Below are 27,090 nucleotides of genomic sequence, written 5' to 3' on the forward strand. Positions count from 1 at the left end.
GAAGATCTAGTATGCCTTATAGGTTGAGTAGTGAGTTGAATACTATGATTGATAAGTTTTGTTGTGCGATATAATACATAATATCATACTCCGTAGAAATAAGAGTACACGCATCGAACTGAATAGTAGTATTTACAGTGAGCAAGAACTAGGCCTTCTCCCTCGCCACCACCACCATCCCATCCACCACTCCCTTCTCCTCCACCACCCCCTTGGCATCAGCTCGCCCATTCCACGCCTCCACATCCTTACACATCCCATACAACGTCGTAATCGGCGGCTGATACCCCAACCCACCCTGTTCCGGCGCCAACCGAGCCCTCCGATCATCCGCCACAAAATGCACACAGATGATACCGAACAATCCCGGCTGCAACTTGGCCAGATTGCCCGTGATCCGAGGCAGCCAGGAACAATATACATACTGCAGCAGGGCGTACCATTCGATGAGGTAGGACAGGAGCAGGAATGGGATGGCGGGGGCAGGGGGGAAGTTGGTGGGGGTTTTGGATAAGGTGTGGAGTAGGAGGTAGATGTCTTGGTAGGTGAGGGGTGGGTTGGGGTCGGTGATCAGGAAGGCTTGGCCGCCGATGTCTGGGAGGGGGGATTGAGAGGATGGGGAGGGGGAGGTATTGGAGAGGTTGATGAGACAGCGTTCGTAGGCGAGATGAGCGATGGAGACGTTTTCCGCGCTGACGAAATTGTGGACGATGTTGGGGAGCCAGCTTGGACTGCCCCCGTTGCGGAGATATGAGCCGGTGAGAGAGCCGTCGGTGTCGCCGATGCCGTAGATGCCGTTGGCGGGGCGGATGCAGCCGGTGCGGAAGTTGGTGGTGGGATCGTCGGCGGCGCGGACGATGCGTTCGGCTTCGGCTTTGGTGACGGCGTAGTTGCTGAAGAAGTCGGCGTGGGCTTGGGGGAGCGGGGAGGTCTCGGTGACGACTTGGACGAAGTTCTTGGGGGTTTTGTGCCAGGGCGCGACCCAGAAGGAAGGGCTGTGGATGCAGATGGAGCCGGAGGAGGTCGAGATGAAGCAGCTGGCGCCGGATTGCTTTGCGGCGTGGAGGACATGCACGGTGCCGGTGACGTTGACGTTGCGGCAGAGGGGGAGGAAGGCTTGGTGACGCTCTCCGGGGCGGATCACGGCGGCGTTGTGGAAGACGGTCAGGGGGTGATGGGCGACGGTTTCAGGCCAGGGTTGGACAAAGGCGTCGATGGTGGCCTGCTCGTCGGTGATGTTGGTTTGGACGAAGGTCACGCCCTGGTCGAGGAGGTCGCGAGGAGGGACTGCGAGGTCCAGGATGCGAATGGCGGAGGGGTCTTCGCCGCGCATGAGCAGATGTCTCGCCATCCAACTTCCCACGAGGCCTAATTGATTAGCTCTGACTTCGAAAGGCGTGTTGGAGCGTACCTGAGCCGCCAACTACGATATACCGCCGATTCTGCTTCGGGGGGAGGCTTTTCCGCACATCGATGGGGTTTCGAATGGCTTCTTCGTACGCGGCTTTGATTTCCTCGGGGGTCCAACGATGAGGAGTTATGCGAAGGACTTCATCTGGGATGCTCTTCATACCACGATTCACGTGGTAGAGGTAGAGGAGAGCCAGTCCGGAGACTGCTGCGATTTCTGGAAACATGGAAGCTGATTCTTTCCCTAGCTAAGGGCAGCCGCCGTACGATGCTGTCGAAGATGAGAATGATGAGATGCCAGGAGATTGAATGACAAGGCTGTTGCGGACATTAAATGAATATTAATAGATCAGCCTGGATGGGTCCAGCCGAAGCGAACGGCCCCAATTTGCCCGATCGCTTCTTCGGTTAGATTGGAGGCCCACTTGGCATTGCCAAAACAGCCTGAATGGCCAGAGAACATCCCCCATGGGACTGTCATTCTAACGGGCCACTCCATTATATATTGGGGTGCGTTAGCTTGGGTCACATCACGATCCGTTGCAGGTGCCATCCACGTGCCGCGCACAAAAGCAAGCAGAAATGGCCGATTGGTTCTGCTAGTTTCACAGAGATGCAAGACCGTCCTGATTCTGACCATAGTCAAATTAGACGACATCAGACGGAAAGTGTCCCAGGATCGAAGCCAAAAGAATGAAGGATCATTGGTCAATGAGGGAGTCAGTTTTCTGCCAGGGGATCCTGGACAGAGTAGGGGCGAAGACAAACCCGTACATGGGCACGCGACCATCAATACACCGACATCAATGTGCTATGCACGAACTAATTCGCGCAAGGCAGACAATCCCATCAAAGTAGGTAGGTCTGTGTCCTTATAACTATTATCATGGCAGTGTCCCTGACAGCCTCTGTGCTTCCGAGGTGGGTCATGCCTATCTCCGGTTCCGAGCTCACGATATGGTCCGAGATACGAGGGTGCACCAAGCGACGATGATAATCTCGCTATCCGTCTAATCAATAGGCAGCAGCCTGGATCGCTCAGTCCTTCAGTCTCTGCATTCTGGCTCTTCCTTTGGCCACGCTTGCTCTAATGTGATACCTAGGATGTTACGTTGATGCAGCGAGTATTTTTCATCCAATCAATCGTATGTCTCAGGTTTGGTTTGATGATCCTATCTCTTATCAGTACTAGCAACATCAGAAATTCTCAGAAGCAGGCTTGGCACTTTGGATCCATCTCCACGCAAAACACCCCAAAATCCCCATGACGAGGTGGTGACCTATCAGCTTTGCATGGTGTGACCAAGAATCAGCATGGGTACCTAAAAGCGCAACAAATGCCAGAATTGAGAAAAGCAAAAAATGGGCCACGTTCTGGACGCAAAACAAAGTTCAATCGGCAAACCGGCACGGGCGGCACTCGGAACCGAGCCTGGCGCGCTGACTGGCCGCGGTGGTTCCCCGCCCTATGTTTGACATGGGGTATGATTCATGTCAATCTTCGATTCCTAAGAAGTAGGGGGTAGCAAAATTTCTCCTCTTTGAGTGGATCCGGTTGCATTCAGAATCAACTAAATTCCAACGTTGACGTATCACTCTTTGCAACTTCCGTTTTCACCAATGGCGGTGGGGTGCTGATTCATGCGGTGGTGACGTCCAGGACTACTCCAATTCTCCATCTGGAGTAATCGAGGGTCCTGGGGATGTGACGGGATGCAGATGCAGAGAAACCTGACTTGTTGTTCATCAACTCCACTGCAGATCACCAGCAGCTGATGAGTATCAACTCAAGGTACGGGACTCGTATGCTATAGCCGAAGTGGACCGTTCCTCCTTGAGCTGGTCCGTGCTGGGAAGAACCTTGTGCCAGGCTGCCCGTGTGGTGACCAGTAACAATCTCCATCGCTATAGGAATGGCCAGACTGACCATGGATGGCCGTCCTAAATCGGGTCTTATCCAGATCGCGAATTAGGGCATCACCGCAACCCTGCATGGCATCAGACTCGGCAACGCAACCTAGAAGACGCAGATGACGGTGATCGAACACCTGCGGGGATGTATCAATTCGCATTTCATAAAGCCATAGCACCTGTCCTGCTTGGCAGTCGAGTGCAGGGCTTATCAAGGCGCGCATCCCGACAGCCCTCATCGGTCCCACCCCGATGTCACTGACTCACCAATTTGGTTCCCATTAATAACGGGCGGTCTCACAATTCCATTGCCGCTAGGCTTGATATCGGAAACCCAACGTCAATCAATTCTAACTTCCCAAGCCCGACCCGTTTCCTGCCAGTGTTTGACTTGGCGATCTTTTTCTACTTCTGCCGCGCCGCTGCTCGATTTTGAACAAGTTTTGCTGTTTTCCTTGGGGTACTCGCTTCGATCTCTTCCCTGGAATTGTTCTTGTGGTTCTCTTGTCCATAGCGCTGTGCTGCGATTGAATTACAAATGCTGGATTAACAGTTGGGTGTTCTATTGTAGCGGAACTCCCAACACGCCCAACGCCCTCTACCTTAACACCCGGATTACTGCTTCATCTTCAGCAATTACTAGATTGGGTTTGACTATTGAATCGGTTGGACCTCGATCTCCGATCACGGACCAACTCTTATTTAACGCCACCAAAGCATGTCTGCCCCCGAGATTGCCCAACAGGGCAAGGAGGAATCCGCGGCCACCTACACCCAGTCGTACGCAGCCTCGCGCTCATCCGAAGACACCATCGATCAAGTGGACGCTCTAGGGCGCATTGCGACGCGGGCCTCGCGCGAGCCAGAGTCCTTGACCAGAAGAGTGACCTCGATCGGGACGACTGGCACCTCGGATCCAAACTATGAGGTCGACTGGGACGATGGATTCGACAAAAACAACCCGAAAAACTGGTCCTTTGCCTACAAAGCCATAGGCATCGCCATTCTCTCCTACAACACCTTGATCATGTGAGTCTAGCATTGCTTGAAATCGCAACCCGACACCAGACTGACCATGTCCAAGCGTACTGTATTCGACCTCGTATACTTCAGGAGAATCACAGATTGCGGCGGAATTCGGAACCTCCAACACCGTCGTCACGTTGGGCTTGACTCTGTATCTCATCGGCCTGGCGATAGGGTCCATGTTCATGGCCCCATTGAGCGAACTGTACGGCCGCAAGCCGGTTTCCGTCCTCTGTTTGCTCATCTTTACCGTCCTCATTATTCCCTGTGCACTTAGCAAGAACCTCGCCACGTTGCTGGTCGTCCGGTTCATTGCTGCTTTGTTCGGAAGCGTCATGATCTCCACCGCGCCGGGGATGGTTGCGGATATTGTTGAGGATGATCAGCGGGCGCTCGCCATATCGATTTGGAGTATTGGTCCCATCAATGGCCCAGGTATGCAGATGATTCCGCGTGTGGAGATGATGTCGGTGGCTAACCTGCCTAGTCATTGGACCCATCATTGGTGGCTTCGTGACACAGTATCTGGGCTGGCGCTGGATGGACTGGATTGCCTTGATTCTGTCCGGCGTCGCGTTGGTCTTGTCGTGTGTCCTGGAGGAGACCTATGGTCCTATCATTCTGCAGCAGAAAGCCGCCCGCATGCGCAAAGAAACAGGCGATTCGCGCTGGTGGTGTCGATACGAACAAAAGGCCAGTCTGGGTGAACTGCTGAAAGTCAACCTGGGGCGCCCATTTGTCATGGCAGTCACCGAGCCGATCTGGTCAGTCGACGCCTCGTGTCGTTCACAACCCAACTTGTCGTTCTCAACCTAACATATATGGTATCTAGTATTTTCTGGAACATCTACATCGCCATCGTCTATGGAATCCTCTATCTCTGCTTCACAGCCTACCCCATCGTCTTCCGGGAGATTCGCGGATGGTCGCTTGGCCTCTCTGGCCTTGCATTCCTGGGCATCGGAACCGGCTGTTTGATCACCATCTCCAGCGAACCCTTGATCCGCCGTTTGATCAACGCCCACAAACCCGACCCGGAAACAGGCAAGCCGCCCCCGGAGGCCATGGTGGCGTTCGTGTGCATCTGCGCGCTTCTCATCCCCGCCGGAGAGCTGTGGTTCGCCTGGACGTGTTCCCCGGCCTCGATTCCCTGGATTGTCCCGATTCTCGCGGGGGTGCTCTTCGGCACCGGCAACACGGGCGTCTTCATCTACGCGACCAACTACCTCGCTGGGAGCTACGGGGTGTACGCCGCCTCCGCGCTGGCTGGGAATTCCGTGATCCGCAGTATCCTGGGTGGTGTGTTGCCGCTCGTGGGCACGTACATGTACGCAGGCATTGGTCCCAATTGGTCTGGCACGCTCCTGGGCTTGCTCGAGGTGGCCATCGTTCCGATCCCGTTCGTCTTTTACAAGTATGGGTATAAGATTCGGGAAAAGAGTGTGCTTATTCGACGAATGCAGGAGGATAAGCGGCGACTTGCTGGCAAGCGCCAGCGACAGACCCAGCAGGTGGAGGTGACGGCCCAGGGGGAGAAGACCACGGTGGAGGTCTGAAGACAACCACCACGTACACAGCGCCATCTCGCATTTAATGATGGGGTTGAAAAGCGATTCCTTGCACAGCGGGAGTTGGGTAGCGTGCCTTGTTGCCATGGATATGTAATGATCTGCATCTATGCACGACTGGTAATGTCATTCGTAATGGTTAATATTTGGTGCATCATACATAGCCATAATGAAAAGTGAAATTCAATCAACTTGAGTGCAAAACAGAAAGACCCCTGAACCCATCAGTCTGGCCTCCGTACTCTCCTCTCCACCCCCAACGCATCCTGCAGAATGCGCTCATACTCTCCCAACGCCACCGCACCCGCAGGAAAAACCATCACGGCCTCCACATACACCGGGGATGATCCCAAGCTCGCATCGCCCCTCCTTACATACCCGAGCACATTGACCCACGCGCCCACGCGCAGCTCCTCCGACGTGACTGTCTCCAGCACGGCGTTGATATCGACCGACACTGACGGTGGTTCCTGGGGTGGTTTCTGCCGGGGATAATTGTGTTCCAGGATGAGGTGGCCCGTTGGGATGTTGTATCTCCTTACACTGAGATAATCAGTCTTACTTGTACCTTTTTTTTTTCCTTTTGAGGCCCACAACTAAGCGCATCCCCGGATGGACATCTACTGTATACAATGCACGCGATAAGATGGACTCCACGCACCAACCGAGAAAGCGGACTTTCGATTCCAACGGCAGACCAGGCAGATCGGAGAGAAATGCCCGGGTGGAGGGAAGGGGCCCGTTCATGCCGGGATCAATCGTTGATGATGCTGGATGGGATGCAGGAATGAACCGAACAATACATGACGGGTACCCCACGTGACCCCGCCTCTCCGATAGGCTTAGCGCGTATGTCATAGGGCCAACGAGGGGAAACCCACCGAGAAGCCTCAATCCTCCATCATCTCTCTATCTCTCTCGCTCTCGTTCTCGCCGTCTTATCACGCGCTCTTATCAGGGACCGCTCCCTCCTGGACCTGGTCTACGTGACTCGGCTGCCCGCCCGCTTTCTCCCCTGGAATCTCGTCCAACCATCCCTCACCGATCCCGTCCCGTCGCCACGATCCCATCCCACCTTGACCGATCCAGCACCGTTGTTGCAACCCTCGACCAACCAAACCCCCAAGACCTGTCGAACTTCAACCGCTACCCTTAGCATACCCGCTCCACTGCACTGACACCCCCCATCACATCCTTTACCGCTCATACACCCTTATCAACATGTGGTCTTGGTTCGGCGGATCCGCCGCTCAGAAGCGGAAAGATGCGCCCAAGGAAGCGATCCTCATGCTCCGCGAGCAGCTGGACATGCTCCAGAAACGCGAGAAGCATCTAGAGAACCTAATGGAGGAGCAGGATACAATTGCTCGAAAGAATGTGACGACAAACAAGGCCGGTAGGTGATGATGCCACGGAAGCGGCGCTAGGCAGCCATCAGACTCACACGGGATTTTTGTCTAGCGGCCAAGAACGCCCTTCGTCGGAAGAAGGTCCATGAGAAGAACCTGGAACAGACGACGGCGCAGATCGTCCAGCTCGAACAACAGATCTACTCGATTGAGGCGGCGAATATCAACCAGGAGACGTTGAAGGCGATGGAGGCTGCGGGTGCGGCGATGGCGAAGATTCATGGCTCGATGACGATCGATAAGGTTGATGAGACGATGTATGTTCTGTTTCTGATCCTGCGGGGTGGAAGGACGGTACTGACCCCAGTAGGGACACACTGCGCGAACAGCACCAACTCAGCACGGAAATCGCACAAGCCATCACAAGCACCTCCCTGGTCGATCAACCCGACGAAGACGAGCTGCAGGACGAGCTGGAGGGTCTGGAACAGGAGGCCATGGACGAGCGCATGCTCAACACCGGCACCGTGCCAGTTGCCGACCAACTCAACCGCTTACCTCCTGCGGCGAACGGAGAAAGTAAGCTCCCACCTATCTTTTTGAGAATCTTTCACTCTAACCCGAAGACAGTCAAATCCAAACCCCAAACCGAAGAAGAAGACGAGGAAGCAGAGTTGGAGAAGCTACGTGCAGAGATGGCCATGGGATGATCGGCCGCCATGTCACCATACATCAGATCCGGGGGTTTTTTTTTTTTTTTTCTACCATATGTGCTAAAGAACATGTGTTGTTGTCTTTTTCTCCCAATCGTCTTGTTGCGTTTTGCGCCTTGGAGTTAGTTTTTTTGCATGATGGAATGAATCATTACTATTAGGTCCTTGATCTAGTAGATCTCGTCTACCTCCATACAGACAGACCTGTTTCAGTCTGACACTTGTCTTACCAACATGTCTATCCACACCCCCTCCCTCAAATACCATACCTAAGAATGATACATATACATAACACATAACTTATACCACCTCAGTAACCACAACCACAACCACCACTATCTCTATCTCTATCTCCATCCTCATACCTAATCCCACCCATCCATCTATCTACCCATCACCTAGTACTACCTACCGACCCACCAGGCATCATCATTATCCCCAAGAGGAGGAAGATATTCCATTCTACCTAGTGAATGAAATCAGCAGGGAGCCTAGTAGGTCCCTACTTCCCTCTGTAGAAATAGGCTGATCTAGTCTAGTCTAGATTAGTCTACTTAGTTGCGAAAGATGTCGATTTGTATATAAACGAGGGGTATTGTTATCTAGGGTTTAGGTTGGTTAGGTGACGGGTGCTGGGGTGGGTTGTGTTGTGTTGTGTTGTGTAGATATTAGTGTGTCATGTGTATGATTGTCAAGTTCTGTGGGTGTGTTGTTGGGAATTCCGCGGATAGGATGGTTCTAGGGATGATGACGGGTGGTATTTTGGGTATTCATTGATTGATTGATGAAGTTAAGAATAAATAGATGAAGATGAAGGATGGATGGTGATGATTCCCATTTCATCCTCATCTCATCACAAGGATAGAATAAAAATGATATATCAGTGTGAAAAGAAAAAGGAATGATAGTGAGGTTTTATATGGAATTTAAGAATAAGGGTTAAGAGAAAAGGAGAAGATATGAAAGAAATGAAGCAATACACCACATTGAAAGCTCAAACTCCCTTTTTTCCATCCGGAATGAACCCGCCCATGTGTGTGCCGAATCAAATAGCCAGTGATTTAGTTATACGTAAGCCCAAAAAGCAGTCGTTGTAAGTTGGCATGTCGGGGGAGACCCTTGCTCGGTTCCTACAATCGCTGGAAGGAATAAAAGCATCCACTTATGGAAACCAGGCATAGCTTTTGAGCGGAGTCGCTCGAGCCCCGTCGCTCGCTTCACGGCTCCACTTGGATTTCCATTCCCATTCGTGCGCTGCAGCCTCGATGAGCGCTTCCTTGCACTCCGGGGGCAGCTCCTCCAGGATTTCGGGGGTTGCAAATTCCGGATTCGTCGAGTCGGCGACACTGATCAGTCCGTTGGAGCCGAGGTCATGCACGTCGCCGTCTGGGCCAGGAATGCCCAGGTTGGAATACGGTGATGATTCGTAGTGGATGTCATGGATGGCGAATCGGCGGGAGAGCGCGGCGGGGACCGTAGAGAATATAGATGCGTCGGTGGTGTCCTGTTCGGTTGGGCCGTCGCCGGCCTCGTTGGCCTCGTTGGCTTCGCTGCTGACAGCAGCTGGCTCTTCTTCGTCAGTGCCATTCGTGAGACTTAACGTTGACAGTCCCTTGGCCAATTTGGTCGCGACTCGCGGGTCTGGGGGAGGCAGACGCTCCCAGCGAGCGTGCGTAGGCTGCATGATCTTGGGGTATTGCACCACATTGGTGTGGATATCGTACTGTCCCTCGAGGTTTTCGCGGCGCGCAAGTGAGATGAGTGAGTTAAAGTTGCTGCCATCATGTAAGCATCCGTTCGGTCGCATGAGCTGTGATCACATACCTTGCCTCGCGGGCGTGCTCGAGCATCCAGTTATCGCCAGTCACTGTAACCTTGCGCTTCTTCGAATCCACCGCCTTACCGGTGGGCAAGGGAACAGACGGCGCGCTGGTGTGATAAACGCTACTGGCACCGTGCCAGGCGACGTACTGGTTCTTATTGTAAGGCTCGCCGGGCGGAGGGAGCTTATCCTCGGGGACGGCAGTCTCGCCCTCGACATCGCCACGCTCCCTCGCAGCCTGCACATTGTAATCGTCTACCACCTTCTTTCCTCCAACAATGATCTTTGCGCCGAACTCCCGGAAAACAGACCGCGCGGTGACGACACCAATAGCTCGTCCCTTGTAGGAGTGCGGGATGATTTCCCGTTCAATCAGGTCGCGTTTGGCCTCGTCGTCGATGATAATTTTGTAGAGAAGTTTGTGTTTCTGAAAGAACAGGTACGAGTCCCTAAACCCGATGCAACGCGCGGGCTCCGTGGACAACATGTATTTGCGATCACCACGATTGAGGATCGTGAACACACGGACCCGATACTCGCGATCTCCTTGCAGGTTTCCGTTCTTGTCGACCTTGGTCTCGCCCTCAGGGTCGCCCGGAAGGGCCACTTCGTCGTCAATGACATCCATCATGTTTCCCTCCTTATCGATTGGCACCTGAGTAACATGTGACGGCCCCCGGTTGCGCGCCCACCGTCCACCACTCGCAGCAGGACGACCACGCCTGCGCTTGACCGGCGTGGTCACATGCAACGGTGTCTGCGCGCCTCCCTCGTCAGGCGCATCCCAGTCTGGCGGACGGTTCTTCGGGGGACGGCCGATGCGACGCTTTCGCGGAATAGCTGACATGCGGCCACCTGTACGGGTAGGAGAATCGCCGCGCGATGGTGTGTTTGAATCCTGGGCGGGCGTGGCTGCCATCTCGTCGTCCAGGCTGGGCTCTGGCTGGGGGTCCACCTCAAGATCTTTATCCGATGCATCTCCGGGATCTTCCATGGGTGGGGAAGATCCACGCGACGGGGGTGCTTCGATCATCTCTTCGTCAGAGGCCTCGGGGAGCGGAGGGGCGGCATTCCCTACGGGGTAATTAGTTGTTCGCGTCCGTGACGAAACCGCGGCGGCAGCCAACGACAGGAAGGGAAGACCAGCAGAACCACCTACTCATGGATTGTGCAGCTGCCTGGGCAGCCGCTCGAAGTTTCCGAGCCATACGTATAGTGAATGCGTATGATCAAGGCCAACAACGCCAACTACAGTATCCTGTCCAGACGATGTTGGATGAGGCCCTTGGACGGCCTTTCCGCACCCATCGCGCTAGAGCCGTCCGGAATAATGGTCATTCCGAGCCGCCGAGTATGTCACGTGCCAGGGAACCTCCCTATATGCCTGAGGCAAATAAAGTTGAGCCGGCCACGTGCCGAACCAATAACGGAGCGCCCCTCGACCCGGTTGGGGTCGCTGCAGCATGATGTCATGGTCCCTTTTCCTCCGCTGATCGCCGACGGTTCGTTCGCAGTGGTTTGGTGATCTCGACGAAAGTTGAGTTTCCCGTTGACATCTCGGCTTCCCTGTGAACATGGTCTCTGCAGTATGCGGGATTTCCCTCCGAGAGTCATTTTGGGCTTTGGCTTTGGCTACACAGTACGTCCACGGTCTAGACAGGTCCGGGAGCCTTGCATGCTGGCCGAAGCTGACCTGAGCTATTGCCAATACGGTCCAAAAGCTAGATAGCAGATGAATCATTCGCAGCGATAAGGTATGCACAGACCGGACCACTGACGTATGTAGGTATCAGCTATAAGCCTATAACCTGTTCAGCCCCGACTTCACATGCCGCAGAAGAGGCGGTGGGCGCTGGATTTCTGGAACCCCTCCAACCCCACCACCATCGATAGCGACAGAGGAGGACTGCTGTGCTCCGCATTCCTCAACAGGGACCACCTTATGCACCCTGAAGGAGGGGAGGGCCCCATCACGCAATGATCTGAACGTGCTGGAGCTGCTAGGCATCGCGGTACGGTTCCCTCCGTCGTATCGTGGGCAGGGCGTGGGCCCGTGGATGTTTTCGGAGCTTCGGTGGTGATCAGATGCTGCGTGCCGCAGATCGCTTACACAACCTCGCAGCAGCCTGCAGGTGACCTACCTACTGACTGCGTCCAAGTAGCCTCAGATGCAGCGACGGTCTCCCTGGCCGACCAGGGTATCGAGGTTTCTATTGGCGGATCGTGGAGACGCGAGACGAAAGACAAGGGGTCTCCACCAAGTGGTTCCTTAGGATATCTTTTCCTACGATTTCTGATAGGCATTCAATTTTTCTATTGGGGCGGTTGCAATAATAGTGCTACCGGTCTCATCTCAATCGGGATCTGTTATCTGCATGATGAAACTCTGTGGGAGTTACTCCTTCGCACCGGTGGACATTCTTCATAATCCCCTTATCCTAGCCGGCTATGGCCGGCTGATTTTACCGTCGAACCAGGCCATTCTGAAACATAATCAATCCTACCTAAGCGGCGACCGCGATGACTGGGGGCTGGCAGCTGCACTGACATGGTGTAACACCATGGCGGAGACTTATGCCCTCCCAACGGTACAGCTGCCCTGAGCTTGTGATGCGCGAACGTAAGGAGATGATTAGCCCAGGAATCCCGCTAGCCTTTGGGGGGGATCCTGTTCTCGACACCTTACAGGCTTGCACAGTAGTAGAAGTATAGTTGGTGAGTGTTAATTCAGGGCTGACGATGATCTGACTAAGCCAGGCAGAAATAACTAATTCCTATGCAGTTGTAGACCTAGGTGGTCAAGGGTGGAAGATGCGGCTGTCTGAAGGTGGGTGAGATGGTATGGACTGCCGAGTAACCATAACAGCCGGCAGGGCTGTGCATCAGCTGCGATAACCCCGCGCCAAATTTCAGGTCTACGGCGTTCGGGGCAAGGATTGTGATGTCACAACAATTATGGCTCATTCTGTAGCTCGGGTTGAGAAGAGGTGCGGTGGTTGACACCCGGAGGCACGAGGTTCCCATTGGCGGCCAAGGCGGCCATTACAGGAAGCAATACATTCCCAATGGGGTAATCGGTCGATCAGGCCCCGGACTGGCTGGAAATACTTAAGGCCGGGACGTGGTTGATGGGAGACTCCAAGGTCGATCAGACATAACAACACCCTTGTCAGGTAAATGATCCAGTTACCATTAATCGGTGCTGAGTGATGACAGTTGCGGTGGTCTGTACCCCACTCCACTTGGCCCATGTAGAGGGGAAAAGTAGATATCTACAAAGTAGACTAAGAGGATAAGGACTGAGGAGGTGGCGGCGGAGAAAGCGATCTCCGGAGCCATTTTCTCTTATCGGGTGTTTAGCGTGAGGAGATGGTGGAGAGGAAGAGGAGAACAACCCCATCGAGCGAAAAGAGGCATTATCTGGCAGGTTGCCGGAATTTTGAGTGGCAGGTTGGTTGACCATGGAGGAGCATAAGCTTTCTACCGAGTACTACATAGGTAAGAGTACACAGAACTTGGTATCTGCAGGTCGGGGGTGGGAGAATCGAAACTGGGAGGAAACAGTGAACCATTCCTTATGGACGATAGGAGAGGATCAGATGCCAGATACGAGATTCCATGAGGGAAGAGATGCCCGGAGAGGCAGATAGGTGACAGTTGAACCGATGGAAAAGATAGAGAACCCGAGAGAACAGAAGGATTCCATGGCAGTGGCCATGGTGGTATGCAGCCGTTCAGACTTCGAGAATTCCCGGTTCCCACCAGCCCACCCACCCTTGTCCACCGGGCGGGTAACCAACCTGGCCCAACTCCAAGAGGCAAACCGGCTCATCATCGGACCTGGCAGTACTGCAGTGACTGCAGTCATCAGCGGCTTGCCAGTGCCAGGGCAAAGAAGGTATTTCAACCATCCTGACCCCAGGAGCAAATTGAAAAAGAAATCCCTTGATGATGGCAGGCAGTGGTGGTGGTCAGTTATTCAACCAACAACGCCTTGTCTGTTTCTACTCTTATCGTCCCCAGGCATCACCGCTAATGCTATTACTACCACTGTGTGCTTCCAGCCACCAAGGTGATGTGGTTCGTGGTTGACTTCACCAGTGGTTCCATCCCAAACCTTCCCCCGTCTATTTGCCAGCAACACCGCCATCTCCACTCCGTCTGAGGCCTTTTCCCTTTTCTCTTTGCTCTTCGCCTCCCTCTGCCTTCTGATTCGCTCCCTTTCCAATGGGTGCCATTTGCCTCCAATTCTAGGGACGCTCCGAGACAACCATGCACCCTTACTAGGCAAAGCTGTGCCAGGCTATCGTTTCGAACCCTCAAACACCATCCATCCTTTTGATAGTATAATCAAGGGGACTTATGACGAGGTAGCGGCTCGGGTCGCCATTGTATTATTATTACGGACTATTCAGGGAGACAGATCATTCCCCCTGGCTGTCTGATCGGTCCATCGATCTATCTCCCTATCTATCTACACCCGCCCATCGCTGGTTCTCCCATCAGCGTCCTTCCGAATCTCTCTCGCCTGTTCCTTTGGTTTCGCCTCTCTCCTCTCCCCAGTGATTTGATGATCCATCCGATCCCCGTAACTCAGCTTCTGCACGCTTAAACCTTTTTTGTGACGCGGGTTTTCCCTTTTTCTCCCCAATCAACCTCGGTCGCGAAGTTACCACGTCCGCAGTCCCTGACCCATCCAGCGGCATCAGCGGCAGCTTGGGTCTATGACTGAGAGGTTTGGGTCGTTAACGCCACCTCATCGCCGGGCTCATTTTTGAATTCATCTTCAACGTGATCCCCGAATTCAATCTCTATCTTCCCCGGGAGTTACATTTAATCGCTTCGTGGTCCTCCCGATCCGTGGTGGCCACCTACTAGTATACGGAGTACCTTCTTCGCTTTTCGTCTGGTACGAAAACCCGCCATCCGCCGGCGTCCGCCCGCCATTTGTCCGTCCGCGCCTGATTGACGCTAAGGCTCCGTCGCCCACATTGACGGGCATTAATTGCCTGCCCGAGACTGACTGATTGACTTCTTGAAGGCCAAGCTGCTTTCTTCAAGTCGCCCCGGGATTCATTGCGTTTCCCTCTACTAAGACCCTTCAGGTGTGTGCTTCCCTTCCCTCTTTTTCCCTTCCCTTCCCATCATCGCTCCCCACTCGTTGCTGTTGATCTCATCAGCTCCATCCACTTAACTTCCCTCCCACGGCTCAACCCAAAATCCTCTTAACACTTACCAACAGCCACAGACCATCCCGCTTTTACCCCTCTCCTCCTTGTCTTTCCTATCCGAACCCGATCGGATTCATCGTCCCGCAAACTTCCTTGGCTCGTCAACGTCCGGCAGCGTCTGACTCACCTTTTCTTTTTTTCCCCTTTCCACTACTACCGTCAAAAGACGTCACATACCGGTCGGTCTGTACTCGATCGTTTCGTGAAATCTGACTCCGTTTCTCGCATCACAGCGGCGCCACCGACGGCCTCGAATTTCGGTGTTTCCGGTGGAGGATTTTTGGAATTTCATGGAAACATAATCATGGCTGCTGCTCAGAGTGGATTAGGGTCGCAGGGGGATGCGGGTGTGTCGAAGCAGCCTATACCTCGGAGGTGAGTAGAATTGTGCGACTTCCAACTCTTATCGCTGTCGGCCTGGGTTCGTTATCTGCCGCGCTGGCGAAAGTCTCGACAGCACAGCCTCCATTGTGTTGTCACGCCCAACATGGCAGCTTTCATCCTTGGTTTCTGCTGCGCTGCCCATGGATCATATCTCAGGCGGCCGTCATCCGCGACAAGCGATGACTCTATGCAATGCTGCCTGCTGAGAAAAGCTTTACACTCTTGTCACTCTGTGTGCATCGGCTGCGATGGTTCTCTTGTCTTTCATCCTAGCCTAGCATGCATCCGATGGCTGTGGCCTGTTTTATGCTGTCATACCGTTCTCGAATGTTATCGCCGTCTCTGTTCATGGCTAACTCGTCTTATAGCAATGGCGTGCAGGAGGAAGAAGGTCAGGACCAGATCGGTTCCAACAGCCCAACCCCCACTGGCATCTCGACCCCGCAGCCTGATCTAGCGGACAAGCGTCTGCCGTCCATAAACTCCAGTTATTTCCAGGTTGGTTCTCCCTCTGGTGATAAAATCCGTCCTTCCAGCACCCGGTCTTCTTCTGAGACCCCTTCCTCCGCGCAAAATTCCCTGTCGGATACGTCCACTACAGGGACACGGGATGATCATGGGCCCTCACCCTCGGGCTCCTTTGTCATGATGGAGCGTCCTGAGGCTTCAGATACCCAGTCTTCTGCCGCTTCGCCGGATCAGAGACCGGAGACACAATTACAGCCGGAAACGTTGCCCCCTACGAATCTACCTACTCCCCCCTACAGCTCCGCTTGTTCCCTTTTGCAGAAAGATTCAGATGAGACTGAACTGGGCTCTTCTGCCCCAGATAAGGGCATGAGCTCTCTATTTAATACCTTGAAGAATTATCTTTCTCCATCCGGAAGCATGTCATCTCCTGAGCAAACATCCCGTCGTCACACCTCTCTTCCCGTCTCAAGCGTTTCTGACGACCCAGTCCTTGCCTCTCATTTCTCCAACCCATCCCTTCTTCCTACCTCAGATGCGTTCTCTGTGCCGGAAGCTCCCCTACTCGAACACGAAAAACCACATGTGTCTATGTCTTCTGAGAATCTGGCGAAGCTAACTGGAACTGTGTCGGATCTCGTGCGTCTAAAGAGTACTCCCCCTCTCACGCCTCGTGCTATGTCCAATGAAGGCTCGCAACCCGACAAGAAGCCGCCCACATCATCCCCTCATCCGTCAGAACCTGTGCAGCCACAGTCCGATGAAGCCTCCAGTGCCGCAGACGAGATCGCCGGCAAGCTCAACGAGGTGTTCCCCCCTGAGAGAGATAGCCCTTCGCCAAATGGTCCACCAGTGGCCTCGCTTAAGGGCAAGCTCTTTGTGAATATATCGGAAGCCAGGGGCCTCCGACCCGGCTTCGACCCTTACGTCGTCTGCGTCTTTGAGTGGAATGAGTGTATCTCTAAGAGCGCCCAGGATGAGGAAGAAGCCACGTTGGAACGGCAACAGAAGGAGCAAGAGAAGTCGGACCGTGATGCCGGCCGGCCGATGGCTATCCCGATGAAGAGCCGACAGAGCAGCAACAACAGTGCTCTCGATGGTCCCGACCACAAGGGTCGGGCTCCAGTGACCGACCCGCATTGGAACCACGAGGCGGTCTTGTACGTTTCACTCTTCTTTCCTTTGGTTTAGACTTCTGAGAGGAGTATGTGACTGACGGCTTCTAGTGATGTCTTCGGCGATCAGTCAGAGGTAGATGTCTCTGTGTATGACCGCAAGGATCAGGAAGCATTCTTGGGCCATGTACGACTTTGTATCAACCTGAAGGATGACAACAGCCGGTTAGAAGGATGGTTCCCCTTGAAGTCCCGAGCAGCGGGTGACCCTCAGGTGTCTGGGGAGATTCATATGGAGATGCGCTTCGAGAGGACAGAAAAGAAGCAGGTTGGACCGAACGACTTCCAGATTCTGAAGCTCATCGGTAAGGGAACATTTGGCCAGGTATACCAGGTCAAAAAGAAGGACACGCGTCGTATCTATGCGATGAAGGTCCTGTCGAAGAAAGTTATTATTCAGAAGAAGGAGGTTGCGCATACTCTAGGCGAGCGAAATATTCTCGTCCGGACTGCAATGGCCGCTTCCCCTTTCATCGTCGGCTTGAAGTTCTCTTTCCAAACCCCCACCGATCTCTACCTTGTCACCGACTACATGTCCGGCGGAGAGCTATTCTGGCATCTCCAGAAAGAAGGGCGATTCCAGGAGGCTAGGGCCAAGTTCTATATCGCCGAACTGATCCTAGCCCTGCAGCATCTTCATGATCACGATATCGTTTATCGCGATCTGAAACCAGAGAACATTCTGTTGGATGCGAACGGTCACATTGCTCTCTGTGACTTTGGTCTCTCAAAGGCCAACTTGACCCAGAACGACACGACGAATACTTTCTGTGGAACAACCGAGTACCTCGCGCCCGAGGTACTACTGGACGAACAGGGCTACACCAAGATGGTCGACTTCTGGTCCCTTGGTGTTTTGGTATTCGAGATGTGCTGTGGCTGGAGTCCCTTCTACGCGGAGGACACTCAGCAGATGTATAAGAACATTGCTTTTGGTAAAGTCCGGTTTCCCCGCGATGCTCTTAGCACGGAAGGACGCAACTTTGTGAAAGGGTTGCTCAACCGGAACCCCAAGCACCGCCTGGGGGCCAAGGGTGATGCCAGCGAGCTTATGGCACATCCTTTCTTTAACGACGTCGATTGGGAGGCGTTGGGTCGTAAGGAGGTGATCCCTCCCTTCAAGCCAACGCTCACGTCTGACACGGACACGTCCAACTTCGACCCCGAGTTCACGAACGCGCTGGAGAACAACAACTCGCTCAATGACCGTGCGGCGGCCATTGCCAACGGGTTCATGCCGGCATCGACGCCGTTGTCTCCGGGCCTGCAGGCCAACTTCAAGGGCTTCACCTTTGTCAATGAAAGCTCCATCGATCACCACTTCAAGAGCGAGCCTGGTGACCATATGGAAGAGGACACGGAGCTCTGGCAACGACCTCACCAGCCGGCCAGCGCGGCTAACCACCGCATGAGCGGGGTGCAGAGGACACACGAGGGCGGCGAGCCCGGTATCTTCAACGTTGATGACAATTTCGACATGTGATTATGGAATTATGCATGATAATGGAGTTGTGACTCATATGACATTTGGTTTGCTTTGTACATGCCTATGTGGGTGAATCAGGCTTAAACTGTTGTTACCTTTCGTTTCTGATTTGTTGTCTGTGGATCCACCTTAGCTGTTGTTTATTTTGCTTGCTCTGGTAACAGCAGGATTAGTCCCCCGCCATGGTCTGGTCATATTTTATCTTTAACCCAATTTGGCTTCTGTCTTGTTCCTCCTGGTCATCTGGTCCGATGGTTGGATATGTTTATCGATCGGGCTGGTCCTGCGCAGATGGGACCGGCCTTCGATCCAGGAATACCTGATCCGACATTGCACTTGTTCATTTCCTCGATCCCTGTGATATCCGGCAGTGGCCAGCTGCCTTGGTTTTGCGGTTAATTGGCGACTTTTCCCCTCCGGTCTTCCCATGCGGGAGTGAGCATGGGGGACCATGGAGGAGAGATGATGCAGCGGCGTTTATCCGGCAGCATGGCGCAGGAGGTCGCTTGCTTGGGATGGTTGGCGCACAGCCAGCATACGAGTTGCTTAAAGTACTACAGATCTTTTCTGGACCGTAGCTGCTCTAGTTAATACTAAATGATCAGCATCACTTCAATTGTAAGCCCCGGGACCCATTCCAGCCACCGGGCCACTAGAGATTCTAGATCGTATCAACCTCGGTATTTCAGCGGCCTGGGATCAAGCAGCCGGGCCGTCCCCATCGCCCACCGCTCAAACTCTGGGCTGAAACGCATCATCGGACCAGGCCCGTCCCCGAAGAAAACCCATCCCGAATGTCGGTAGATCTCCCACGTCTCGGAATCGGCGACTTATGAAAAAATGTGCATGCACTGGCCATCCGTACCCTATTTTTGCCCCCGAGTATGCCAAAGATAATCCGAAACGAGACATTGTCTAACACGCACGGGAAGATGTTGGCTAGGTATGGAGTACGTGGATAGATAATGCCACTGCGTGATCCGACCGCGGTGAGATTTGACGAGAGGGATTGTTTGGTTCTCGTATCTATTTTTGTTTGTTGTGTCAGATCTTTGTTTGAGATGGTGGGTGGTGGGAATACACCACTGTCCATGGTTAGAAGAGTGAACATCACCAATCAGACTGCTATCGGACGATTCCTGACTCGCTGATGCCAAGAATGGGTTCGGTGGTGGTGGTGGTCACTTTGGGGGCCGTGCACTGCTACTACTTTGTGGTTGTGATCTCTCTTTGTTCATGGACCGTGGATGAGATCTTCCGGATTGTTCTCGGATAACAAAGCAGGAGGGTATGTAAGTAGGGTACCCGTAGTCTTTGTCCGATCGGATGTTTGATTCCGGTGTAACTAACCAACCCCTGTCGGTTTCTATCCTCCGTATCCCGTTCGGTATGGACCTGCCGGATCGTACATATCGACATGGATAGCAGCCCGGGTACCGAGTACTACATATTTCTATGTACTATGTATATCTCACCCTGCACACAGAATACCTGCAATCAGACATCGCAGAGACTAGTCCATGCAATCCTCTCAAACAGGCAACGGCAAGACCAGAACGAGTAAGACCCAACCATGCGCCATGCGTCGATCAACATTCGCAACGATCCGAAGGAGCACCCCTTCAAGCCAATCGCAAGGCGTCCGACCATGAGCGAAGCAACACTTGCAGGTTCGCAATCCAGACTGGACTGGACTGGACGGTTGCGCTGCTGCAGCCACGGCCCCACGGGACCTGACTCGACGTGGCCATGTGAAACGACACGTTTTTCTTTTCTTTTCTTTTTTTTTTTCGTCTTCCGTGTTTCCTTTTTTTCATTTCTTAATTTTATTTTGTTTGTTGCTTGTTTCATAGTGGCTGTGGTGGTGGTACAGCGCGTGATATTTATACGGGCCCTACAGATCGGAGGGTTTACGAAGTCGGAACAAAAATGGGACACTGGTTGCATTGCATGGCCGCTTGCCACTTGGTGGAGTGTCAGACCGTCGACGGCATTTGTCTGGATCGGTTTGTCTCGGGTTGGAGTGTGTGATTACTGTTCCGAGTTAGTCGTGCTGTGTAGGGCGTTTAGTGTAGACAGTGGGTTCGGATTTAAGAGTGACAGTCACAATGCAGAGACAGTGACTTACCAGTAGGTATCGATGTGGGCAGGGAGGGATTCTATATCTGCTGGCTAGTGACCACGGCTAAATATTGCAATTTATTCCTTGTCAAGTATATACACCATGCAATCTACATGACGAAGCAAGTGGAACGGTTATCTCCGAGCTTGGGATTGACTGGCCATCGTTGTCTGAGATTGATGCTCAGGAACGGGGGCTGACTAACCAGGTTGCACAGGCGTGTGTGACTCCGGCCTGAGGTGTCCCACTTCTGCTGCCCCTTTGCAACCAACGGGTCCGGCGCATCAGCCAATGGTTAATTGACGGTGCGAGCCGACGTGTGGAAGGGGATCCATTGCCATGGAGGCTAAGGCGAAGAGGCTAGAGGCGAAGCGGGTGATAACGGTGGTTCGTCTTCAGGAGACGTCCTGCAGGGTATTTCTGTTGCCTGCGTGGTCCCCAACACACAGGCACCTGTACTGTGTACGTGCAACCTGTAACGGATACTTCGTAGTCTGACTTCGACCCCAGACGAGGACTGCTGCTCAACGTAAATCCCGCTCACGGTGATCGTAAGCAGTACCGACGTCATCAACCCATTGGAGGGTATAAATAAACTTCAGAATTGACCCCAACTACTGGATCATCAACCTTGTCCGGGGGCACTCGAGTCACCGCACCGTGACTGAAAAGGGGCTCGTCCAGTTGTTCCATGCCGAATGAACCGCCTCCATCCGGTCTAGCGCCGTGTTCCTGACGCTAGCGGTGCCCCGGCCATGGCACTAGACCCCAAAATTCCCTAGTCTCTATGCCTGGTTCCGCGGGTGTCGAGGCATCCCCTGGCACGGGATCCCATGGATTCGGGGCTGCCACCTCCTTTTCCTTCCCCTCCGTCGTCATCCTCTGATCCTCGACCAAACTCTTGGGTGGGATCGGGTCTACGGACGGGAGTTATCTTCCATACCGGCAAAAGTGAAAAGCGAGGACAGATGGATCCCCGCCTCATCCTTGGTCTCTGACAGGTTCGCATCCTGCAGAGGGCAGACCTCCCACGAGTCGCATCGTTACTGGTTTGGGGTGATGCGACGGACTAACTCTCCAGCTAATGATTTAGTTCACGGGCCTCTGTCCTCTTTGGAGTATGGCCATGGCAGTTGAATCCTGGAGTTGCCCGATGCTTTTTCAGCTGAGTTCACGGTTCACAGTGCAAGTGACTCCGTACGGGCTGATGGCGATGTTGTCCGTCATACCCGAATCCCCCCCTCCCCCTGGCGAGGACCTCCCTTGGGTCGGATGGAGTGATGTTTGAGCCGAGGTGGTCTCCGCTTTGCCAATTGCAGCACGAGTCGCTGTGATGCCGATGCCCTGCAGTCGCACCACGGACTAGTGAACCTAAGATCCTCGTTCCTCCGGTGGGGACGATCGGCCCTCGACTGCCGTCCCATGTCCTCGTCCCAAGGTCTGAACTACCACCTAGTGACCTACTTCCATCCAACGGAGAAGTGGCGTGTTCGCGGTGGTCGGCCTCTTGACTTTCTCGTGCCATTGATGGCCCTGCGTTAAGCTCCTTTGGGGCCGCCACTACTCATCCCGGTTACTTTTTGGCGCCCGCTCGTTCCCCTCGTTCCAGTCGTTCTCCTAAAATAGCGCCGCGCTCGCTTTTCTTTTTTCTCGAGTACTTCCCGGGGTTTTCAGTTGACATCCTTCATGGTGGTTTCTTCCACTTGCCTGTCCTTCCTTTTCGTTCCTTACACCCACACTCCTTCACCCCTACACGCTTTGATCAGTGTATCTTGCTGTGCTTTATCGCTGTACATACATTCCAGTGCCGTTCCTTTTGGCCCATCGTCCCCACTCTAGCGCCTTTTCTCCCCTTTTCCCTCTCCAACGGGTCTTTGCACGCTATATTATACCACACGCACCACCACTTTCGCTCCTCGATTCGCACATACGCATCCTGTTTTGGTGCTCGTCAAATGCAACACCCGGGTTCATAATGAATGTCGTCGCCAGTAGACCCGAGAGCGCTGCTGTGCCTTTCTCCCCCATTTCCCACCAAAGCCAGATCCATCACTACAAGGATGCAGCATATGCCGTGACAGTGCAGCCGGTCTCCTCTAGAACGTCATCCGTTTCTTCCTTCAAGAGCAACTACAGTGTTTCCACTGCCCCGACAGTCTACTCGCCGATCTCCCCCGCATCCCCATATCGCTTCGACTCCGCAGCTTCTCTGGATAAGATATTGGAGTCGGTGTTCAAACGACTACCGCAGGAGGTCTACGATGTTATTCTAGATCAGTTGCAGTACCTACATACCGGCCCGAATCAGATGGGATGCTTGACATGTTTCCAGCGCGACCTTCATGCTCTCTCCTTGACCTGTCGGTCCTGGGAGAAGGCTGTCAGAGCGAAATTGTAAGTGTTTTGTTCTAATCCTCCGTGGCTACGACCAACGAAGTATGCTAACCATTCGCCACAGGTATAACCGCATACATATCATTGGAAATGATTCGCCGTCCCAGTTGAAGAAATATCGACTCAAACGGGGAAGCCGCTTGAAGTTGCTTAGACGAACCCTCCGGGAGAGGAAATTGCTGGCCAATCTCGTTCTGGAGCTTCGCGTTCCCCAGATGGACTTGTTGTTCACCGCAGTGAAGCAGAGCACTCAGTGGCAGGAGTATCGAGACCTTGTCGCCTCGGTCGTCATGGTGTGCCCGAATTTGGAACGCTTGCTAGGCCTGACCATCCCGTACAACCACGAGTTCGATCGTCTGACACATGCGTTGTCCACGCGGCGGAAGCTGAAGGAGCATACATGGGTTTTGGGAGAGGCCCCGGCGGTCTCTGAAGAATCTCCTCGCAGCACCTCATGCCCCGGGAGCTTGGGCCCTTCGCAGATGTTTGAGTTTCTTAACTATCACACGTCATGGACCAATCTAGAAACGCTGATGCTCTATGGTGTTAACGAGAACAACGCCCTGGAACCGAGTATCTTCCTTCGCATGATCAGCCTCTTGCCGTCGCTCCGAAACCTTTGCATTTCCAACTTTGATGCAGATGCCTTTGCGGACAGCGCGCTGCTGTGTCTGCCGTCGCTGGACTCGCTTCGTCTGGAGAGCCTCCCAGGCGTGACTGATACAGGACTGTGTCAGTATGCAACGCGCCCCGAGTCTCGCTCCCTCAAATCATTGGCCCTGATTGAACAGAACATCGAGTCCTTGCTCACAGTCTCGAAAATCCTGTCATCACTGAGACAATTAGAACGCTTCAAGTTCGTCCAAAGCAACATGTGCCCTACGCTGAATGCCGATGGGCTTGTCTTTCAACCGCTTTTCGCCTCCGCCAGCCTCAAATATCTGCACTGGGACGTTACGGGCCCTGACTCTGCCGCCGCGCTCAGCAGGCTTGACTATGTTCCGTTTGTGAAACCGCCACGACACACCGAGTCGCCAAACTCCCATCTCGCTCAGAGTATCCTGTCGGCCGGCTTCCCCCGTCTTGCAGCATTGCGAGCGCCCTCGGACATAGAACCTCCGGGGGTTCTTCAAGCTGTATGTCAGCCAATGCCAAATGGACAGGCACTGCTCAAGCCGGATCGTTACAGTCTCCCTCGCAGCTCCCATGGTTCGGTCACCACCCGGCCAATGGCGCTGCCGGCCGGGAACAACCTGACCTCTGCTCGGATCCGAGCGCAGACCTTTATCGATATGGCCGCGAAGGACACAGAAACCGGAATGCGGCTGGTCTTCACTGACCACTCCGACTCGTACGTCCCGGACAATGCATTGGACGACAGCTCAGATGACGGCTCCGATCTGGACATGGACGATTTCGGCATCGGCGGTGTGCAGCCTAAGAATGACATTCTCTCCGAAGACCACGAAGGACCTGTCACCGTGTATGATTTCCGGATGCCCGCGTTCATGGGGCGGATCGGCTGCAGGACGAGTGACGGGGATGTCTCAATTCCGCGGTTCATCCTCCGTCCCGACATACCAGGACAGGATGGAGATGGAGGCCTAGTGGATTGGAAACATGTGCTGGCCTCCAGCCAATCCCTTACCTACGCTGCCGGTGTTGGGGTAAACTGTTTCGGTGGTAAGGGTGCCGCGAAACCGGTGCCCGAAGAGCCACCATCTCCGACCTCGACTACCACCTCCCGCTTCGGATGGGGCAGCATCGGCAGTCGATCGGCGCTGGGCACCAGTCCAAACACGCCCACGACCCCAGCAACACCGATGAGTCTTTCATCCACGGCGCTTCCTTGGGACCGGGATGCCTGCACGGGGTCTTGGAATTACAGTCACAAAGGTGGACGGGACTGGTGGTTCCACATGGAACGAGACCGGCCAGGGAATGTCGAGATAGTCGACGTGAAGCAGCTTTTCTAGGATGTACATCACGGGTGACGTGCATTTGATCTCCCATTTATTTTCTTGTTCACATTGGAAGGAACGGCATGCATGGTACATGCTAGTGGTATACGCAGAAACGGCGTTTACGGATGACGATTTCATCACTTTGGTTTTTTTTTCTGGACACTTCTGACCTAACATGGTGCAGAGGTCTCACTCTTCTCTGTTTATTAATTGGAGCTTTATGGACATATCCCTATGATCTGGGTCATCTTCGGCTGACATCTGGCGCACCGCTGCGGACAATTTTCATACTCTTGATTCTCATTCCCTCTATATCCATGTGTTTTTTGTTTGTACAGATCCTAATGGGTGGCATTTTTCCTTGCTCCTGTATATTGGTTGTTATAAGTATTACTTTGATCAGACCGATCGTATATATCCCTAGTGCTAATGCATATGCTACGTACATAGTACCTTATTATTATTCCATGTAGCTTTAGACTTGCTTGCTCTATAGATGACTTCTAATTCTGTATCGACCCAATTCCATTCATCTCCATGATGAAACCCAAGCATCCCTCCCTTCTTCCATCCCTCCAGCTATCCAGCCCTCCCAACGAACCACACCATTCTAACCCCATGAATCAATCGACCAAGTCGAATTAAATCAGTTCAGGCCAGATTATCCCAGCACCTCAAATCCAGCAGTATATCAACAACAATCCCTTTGCAGCTTAATGCCTATGAATACACCGATGATGATCAACCCACAAACTTGAACCCATAACCAGGAATATATTCACATTCGTATGCTGTGGGTATGTCGCATGTCGTATGATTGTGATGTGGCATGCCCATCCGGCTCATCTAGGGGACTGGCGGGATATATACAATGCGAGATAGACAATGATAAAACAGATGAATCTACTCAATTTAAAGCTTAGCCTGGTAGTACGCAATAATACCCCTAAAAAATCAATATACTACCCTCAAGCTCAAGCCCCTATATGTACACCACATAAATAGCCATAACATCCAACACCTAACCAGCGATAGATATAGCCCAATCCACCATGTTCCTACCTTTTCCTTATATTGCATATTTGGTTAGAGGAATATATCAACAAATGGGGCAATGGCGCATCTGGGAGCGCGTCAGACTGAAGATCTGGAGGTGGCCGGTTCAAGCCCGGCTTGCCCCATTACTTTTCTTTTTGCTCCTCCATCTGCTGGAGGAGTTCATATTTTCTATATGTGGGGGGGGATTCAGTCGCGTAGCTGTACGGTGGGTCTGTGGACTTAGTTAGTCATTGGCCTGGTTATGTAAGTGGTTAGTCATCTGCAGAGTGCCTTGGGATTGAAGGTACGGAGTGACCGTGGTTCTCATGTCTAGGTACAACCTCGACTCTTAGCAAAGTTAAGGCCATCTATATCAACGATAGCCTGTACGGATTACAGACTAGCTCGTTACTGTCCATCTGCAAGGAACACCGTACGGGGCCTGCCATGCTGTTACTTTTAGCACTGTGACGAAACGGGTAGGTAGCACTGCAGACTGCAGCGCATATCTGTTGTATCACAGAGGTTAAGTAGACCTATGCTGTCAACTGTCAATGTGTCCAGGTATAGGTGAGACAGGAAGATTATGCAGTACCTGGAAGCTCTCAGTCACATAACAGTAAGCAGTAGATATACAACCCCCCACTCCCAGAATAGTCCATACCGCTTCTCATCCTTGAGAATACCTTCAACTCATGAGGCAGCTTGACAACTTCCAGTGCATGGAACAGTCAAACTACATGGTGTTATAGTGGCTTACGGGTTGTATTCGCCACAGTGAACTCCACACCTTCACAGGCAACTATATCAACTCGAGATCCTGAAATCATATCCAACCATGACAACCTCCACATGGTATGATACACAGCATCCGAGTTCCTGCAAACCATGAGCCCAATTTTAAATCCCACCATTAAGACTCGGGCTGCTTCTGACGCGTGTAATCATTGCCGGCATGACTGGTTCTTGTCTCACTGATACACGCACGTGGCACACGATGCATGCGGGAAGAGATTGATGTACCGTTTA

At 53.2% G+C, this 27,090-nt stretch overlaps 10 protein-coding genes and 1 non-coding gene across 11 annotated transcripts; 5 read left to right on the forward strand and 6 right to left on the reverse strand.

Annotated features, from left to right (window-relative positions):
- Window positions 1-148: 148 nt before the first annotated feature.
- BO80DRAFT_369596 (putative 3-beta hydroxysteroid dehydrogenase/isomerase family protein) lies at window positions 149-1,637 on the reverse strand (the record flags this gene model as incomplete). The annotated part of the gene is made up of 2 exons (XM_025716402.1): window positions 149-1,368; window positions 1,412-1,637. 2 exons carry the CDS (start codon window positions 1,635-1,637, stop codon window positions 149-151), a joined length of 1,446 nt encoding a protein of 481 aa, XP_025569433.1.
- Window positions 1,638-3,800: 2,163 nt separating this feature from the next.
- BO80DRAFT_279086 (MFS transporter) lies at window positions 3,801-6,046 on the forward strand. Its single transcript, XM_025714912.1, has 4 exons — window positions 3,801-4,350; window positions 4,406-4,782; window positions 4,835-5,111; window positions 5,180-6,046. The coding sequence occupies exons 1-4, from the start codon at window positions 4,040-4,042 to the stop codon at window positions 5,901-5,903; spliced, it is 1,689 nt and encodes a 562-aa protein (XP_025569434.1). The 5' UTR covers window positions 3,801-4,039; the 3' UTR covers window positions 5,904-6,046.
- Window positions 6,036-6,675, reverse strand: BO80DRAFT_430153 (nuclear telomere cap complex subunit Ten1). The gene is made up of 2 exons (XM_025720643.1): window positions 6,577-6,675; window positions 6,036-6,458 (listed from the first exon to the last, which is right to left on the reverse strand). Exons 1-2 carry the CDS (start codon window positions 6,660-6,662, stop codon window positions 6,140-6,142), a joined length of 405 nt encoding a protein of 134 aa, XP_025569435.1. The 5' UTR covers window positions 6,663-6,675; the 3' UTR covers window positions 6,036-6,139.
- Window positions 6,676-6,817: 142 nt separating this feature from the next.
- Window positions 6,818-8,025, forward strand: BO80DRAFT_430154 (ESCRT-III subunit protein SNF7). Its single transcript, XM_025720644.1, has 4 exons — window positions 6,818-7,311; window positions 7,377-7,581; window positions 7,635-7,843; window positions 7,895-8,025. The coding sequence occupies exons 1-4, from the start codon at window positions 7,137-7,139 to the stop codon at window positions 7,972-7,974; spliced, it is 669 nt and encodes a 222-aa protein (XP_025569436.1). The 5' UTR covers window positions 6,818-7,136; the 3' UTR covers window positions 7,975-8,025.
- Window positions 8,026-8,735: 710 nt separating this feature from the next.
- BO80DRAFT_430155 (uncharacterized protein) lies at window positions 8,736-11,031 on the reverse strand. Its single transcript, XM_025720645.1, has 3 exons — window positions 10,959-11,031; window positions 9,802-10,873; window positions 8,736-9,752 (listed from the first exon to the last, which is right to left on the reverse strand). Exons 1-3 carry the CDS (start codon window positions 11,005-11,007, stop codon window positions 9,140-9,142), a joined length of 1,734 nt encoding a protein of 577 aa, XP_025569437.1. The 5' UTR covers window positions 11,008-11,031; the 3' UTR covers window positions 8,736-9,139.
- BO80DRAFT_279275 (uncharacterized protein) lies at window positions 11,007-11,857 on the reverse strand. The gene has a single exon (XM_025714913.1). The coding sequence runs from the start codon at window positions 11,538-11,540 to the stop codon at window positions 11,112-11,114; it is 429 nt and encodes a 142-aa protein (XP_025569438.1). The 5' UTR covers window positions 11,541-11,857; the 3' UTR covers window positions 11,007-11,111.
- A 2,557-nt stretch (window positions 11,858-14,414) lies between these two features.
- BO80DRAFT_430158 (uncharacterized protein) lies at window positions 14,415-14,904 on the reverse strand. The gene has a single exon (XM_025720646.1). The coding sequence runs from the start codon at window positions 14,799-14,801 to the stop codon at window positions 14,604-14,606; it is 198 nt and encodes a 65-aa protein (XP_025569439.1). The 5' UTR covers window positions 14,802-14,904; the 3' UTR covers window positions 14,415-14,603.
- An 858-nt stretch (window positions 14,905-15,762) lies between these two features.
- Window positions 15,763-18,540, forward strand: schA (serine/threonine protein kinase SCH9; the record flags this gene model as incomplete). Its single annotated transcript, XM_025716405.1, has 2 exons — window positions 15,763-17,067; window positions 17,128-18,540. 2 exons carry the CDS (start codon window positions 15,763-15,765, stop codon window positions 18,538-18,540), a joined length of 2,718 nt encoding a protein of 905 aa, XP_025569440.1.
- Window positions 18,541-21,755: 3,215 nt separating this feature from the next.
- BO80DRAFT_279371 (uncharacterized protein) lies at window positions 21,756-22,415 on the reverse strand. Its single transcript, XM_025714914.1, has one exon. It carries the CDS (start codon window positions 22,188-22,190, stop codon window positions 21,837-21,839), a length of 354 nt encoding a protein of 117 aa, XP_025569441.1. The 5' UTR covers window positions 22,191-22,415; the 3' UTR covers window positions 21,756-21,836.
- BO80DRAFT_279372 (uncharacterized protein) lies at window positions 22,416-25,151 on the forward strand. The gene is made up of 2 exons (XM_025714915.1): window positions 22,416-23,059; window positions 23,124-25,151. Exons 1-2 carry the CDS (start codon window positions 22,641-22,643, stop codon window positions 25,033-25,035), a joined length of 2,331 nt encoding a protein of 776 aa, XP_025569442.1. The 5' UTR covers window positions 22,416-22,640; the 3' UTR covers window positions 25,036-25,151.
- Window positions 25,152-26,131: 980 nt separating this feature from the next.
- Window positions 26,132-26,204, forward strand: BO80DRAFT_t300. Its single transcript has one exon. It is a non-coding gene; the product is annotated as a tRNA-Phe (tRNA).
- The last annotated feature ends 886 nt before the right edge of the window (window positions 26,205-27,090 follow it).

Source organism: Aspergillus ibericus (genome assembly GCF_003184845.1).
Source record: "Aspergillus ibericus CBS 121593 unplaced genomic scaffold BO80scaffold_85, whole genome shotgun sequence".
NCBI lineage: Eukaryota > Fungi > Ascomycota > Eurotiomycetes > Eurotiales > Aspergillaceae > Aspergillus > Aspergillus ibericus.

Bases quoted from the DNA above. Each gene is read 5' to 3' on its own strand.
- BO80DRAFT_279086 (XM_025714912.1), top strand. From the start codon at position 4,040: ATGTCTGCCCCCGAGATTGCCCAACAGGGCAAGGAGGAATCCGCGGCC. The intron at 4,351-4,405 runs GTGAGTCTAGCA...ACCATGTCCAAG, and splicing joins TCCTACAACACCTTGATCAT to CGTACTGTATTCGACCTCGT. The intron at 4,783-4,834 runs GTATGCAGATGA...TAACCTGCCTAG, and splicing joins TGGTCCCATCAATGGCCCAG to TCATTGGACCCATCATTGGT.
- BO80DRAFT_430153 (XM_025720643.1), bottom strand. From the start codon at position 6,662: ATGAACGGGCCCCTTCCCTCCACCCGGGCATTTCTCTCCGATCTGCCT. The intron at 6,459-6,576 runs GTGCGTGGAGTC...TGATTATCTCAG, and splicing joins AAAGTCCGCTTTCTCGGTTG to TGTAAGGAGATACAACATCC.
- BO80DRAFT_430154 (XM_025720644.1), top strand. From the start codon at position 7,137: ATGTGGTCTTGGTTCGGCGGATCCGCCGCTCAGAAGCGGAAAGATGCG. The intron at 7,312-7,376 runs GTAGGTGATGAT...ATTTTTGTCTAG, and splicing joins TGTGACGACAAACAAGGCCG to CGGCCAAGAACGCCCTTCGT. The intron at 7,844-7,894 runs GTAAGCTCCCAC...ACCCGAAGACAG, and splicing joins TCCTGCGGCGAACGGAGAAA to TCAAATCCAAACCCCAAACC.
- BO80DRAFT_430155 (XM_025720645.1), bottom strand. From the start codon at position 11,007: ATGGCTCGGAAACTTCGAGCGGCTGCCCAGGCAGCTGCACAATCCATG. The intron at 10,874-10,958 runs GTAGGTGGTTCT...ATTACCCCGTAG, and splicing joins GGCAGCTGCACAATCCATGA to GGAATGCCGCCCCTCCGCTC. The intron at 9,753-9,801 runs GTATGTGATCAC...ACATGATGGCAG, and splicing joins GAGCACGCCCGCGAGGCAAG to CAACTTTAACTCACTCATCT.
- BO80DRAFT_279275 (XM_025714913.1), bottom strand. From the start codon at position 11,540: ATGATTCATCTGCTATCTAGCTTTTGGACCGTATTGGCAATAGCTCAG.
- BO80DRAFT_430158 (XM_025720646.1), bottom strand. From the start codon at position 14,801: ATGCCCGTCAATGTGGGCGACGGAGCCTTAGCGTCAATCAGGCGCGGA.
- BO80DRAFT_279371 (XM_025714914.1), bottom strand. From the start codon at position 22,190: ATGGCACGAGAAAGTCAAGAGGCCGACCACCGCGAACACGCCACTTCT.
- BO80DRAFT_279372 (XM_025714915.1), top strand. From the start codon at position 22,641: ATGAATGTCGTCGCCAGTAGACCCGAGAGCGCTGCTGTGCCTTTCTCC. The intron at 23,060-23,123 runs GTAAGTGTTTTG...CATTCGCCACAG, and splicing joins AAGGCTGTCAGAGCGAAATT to GTATAACCGCATACATATCA.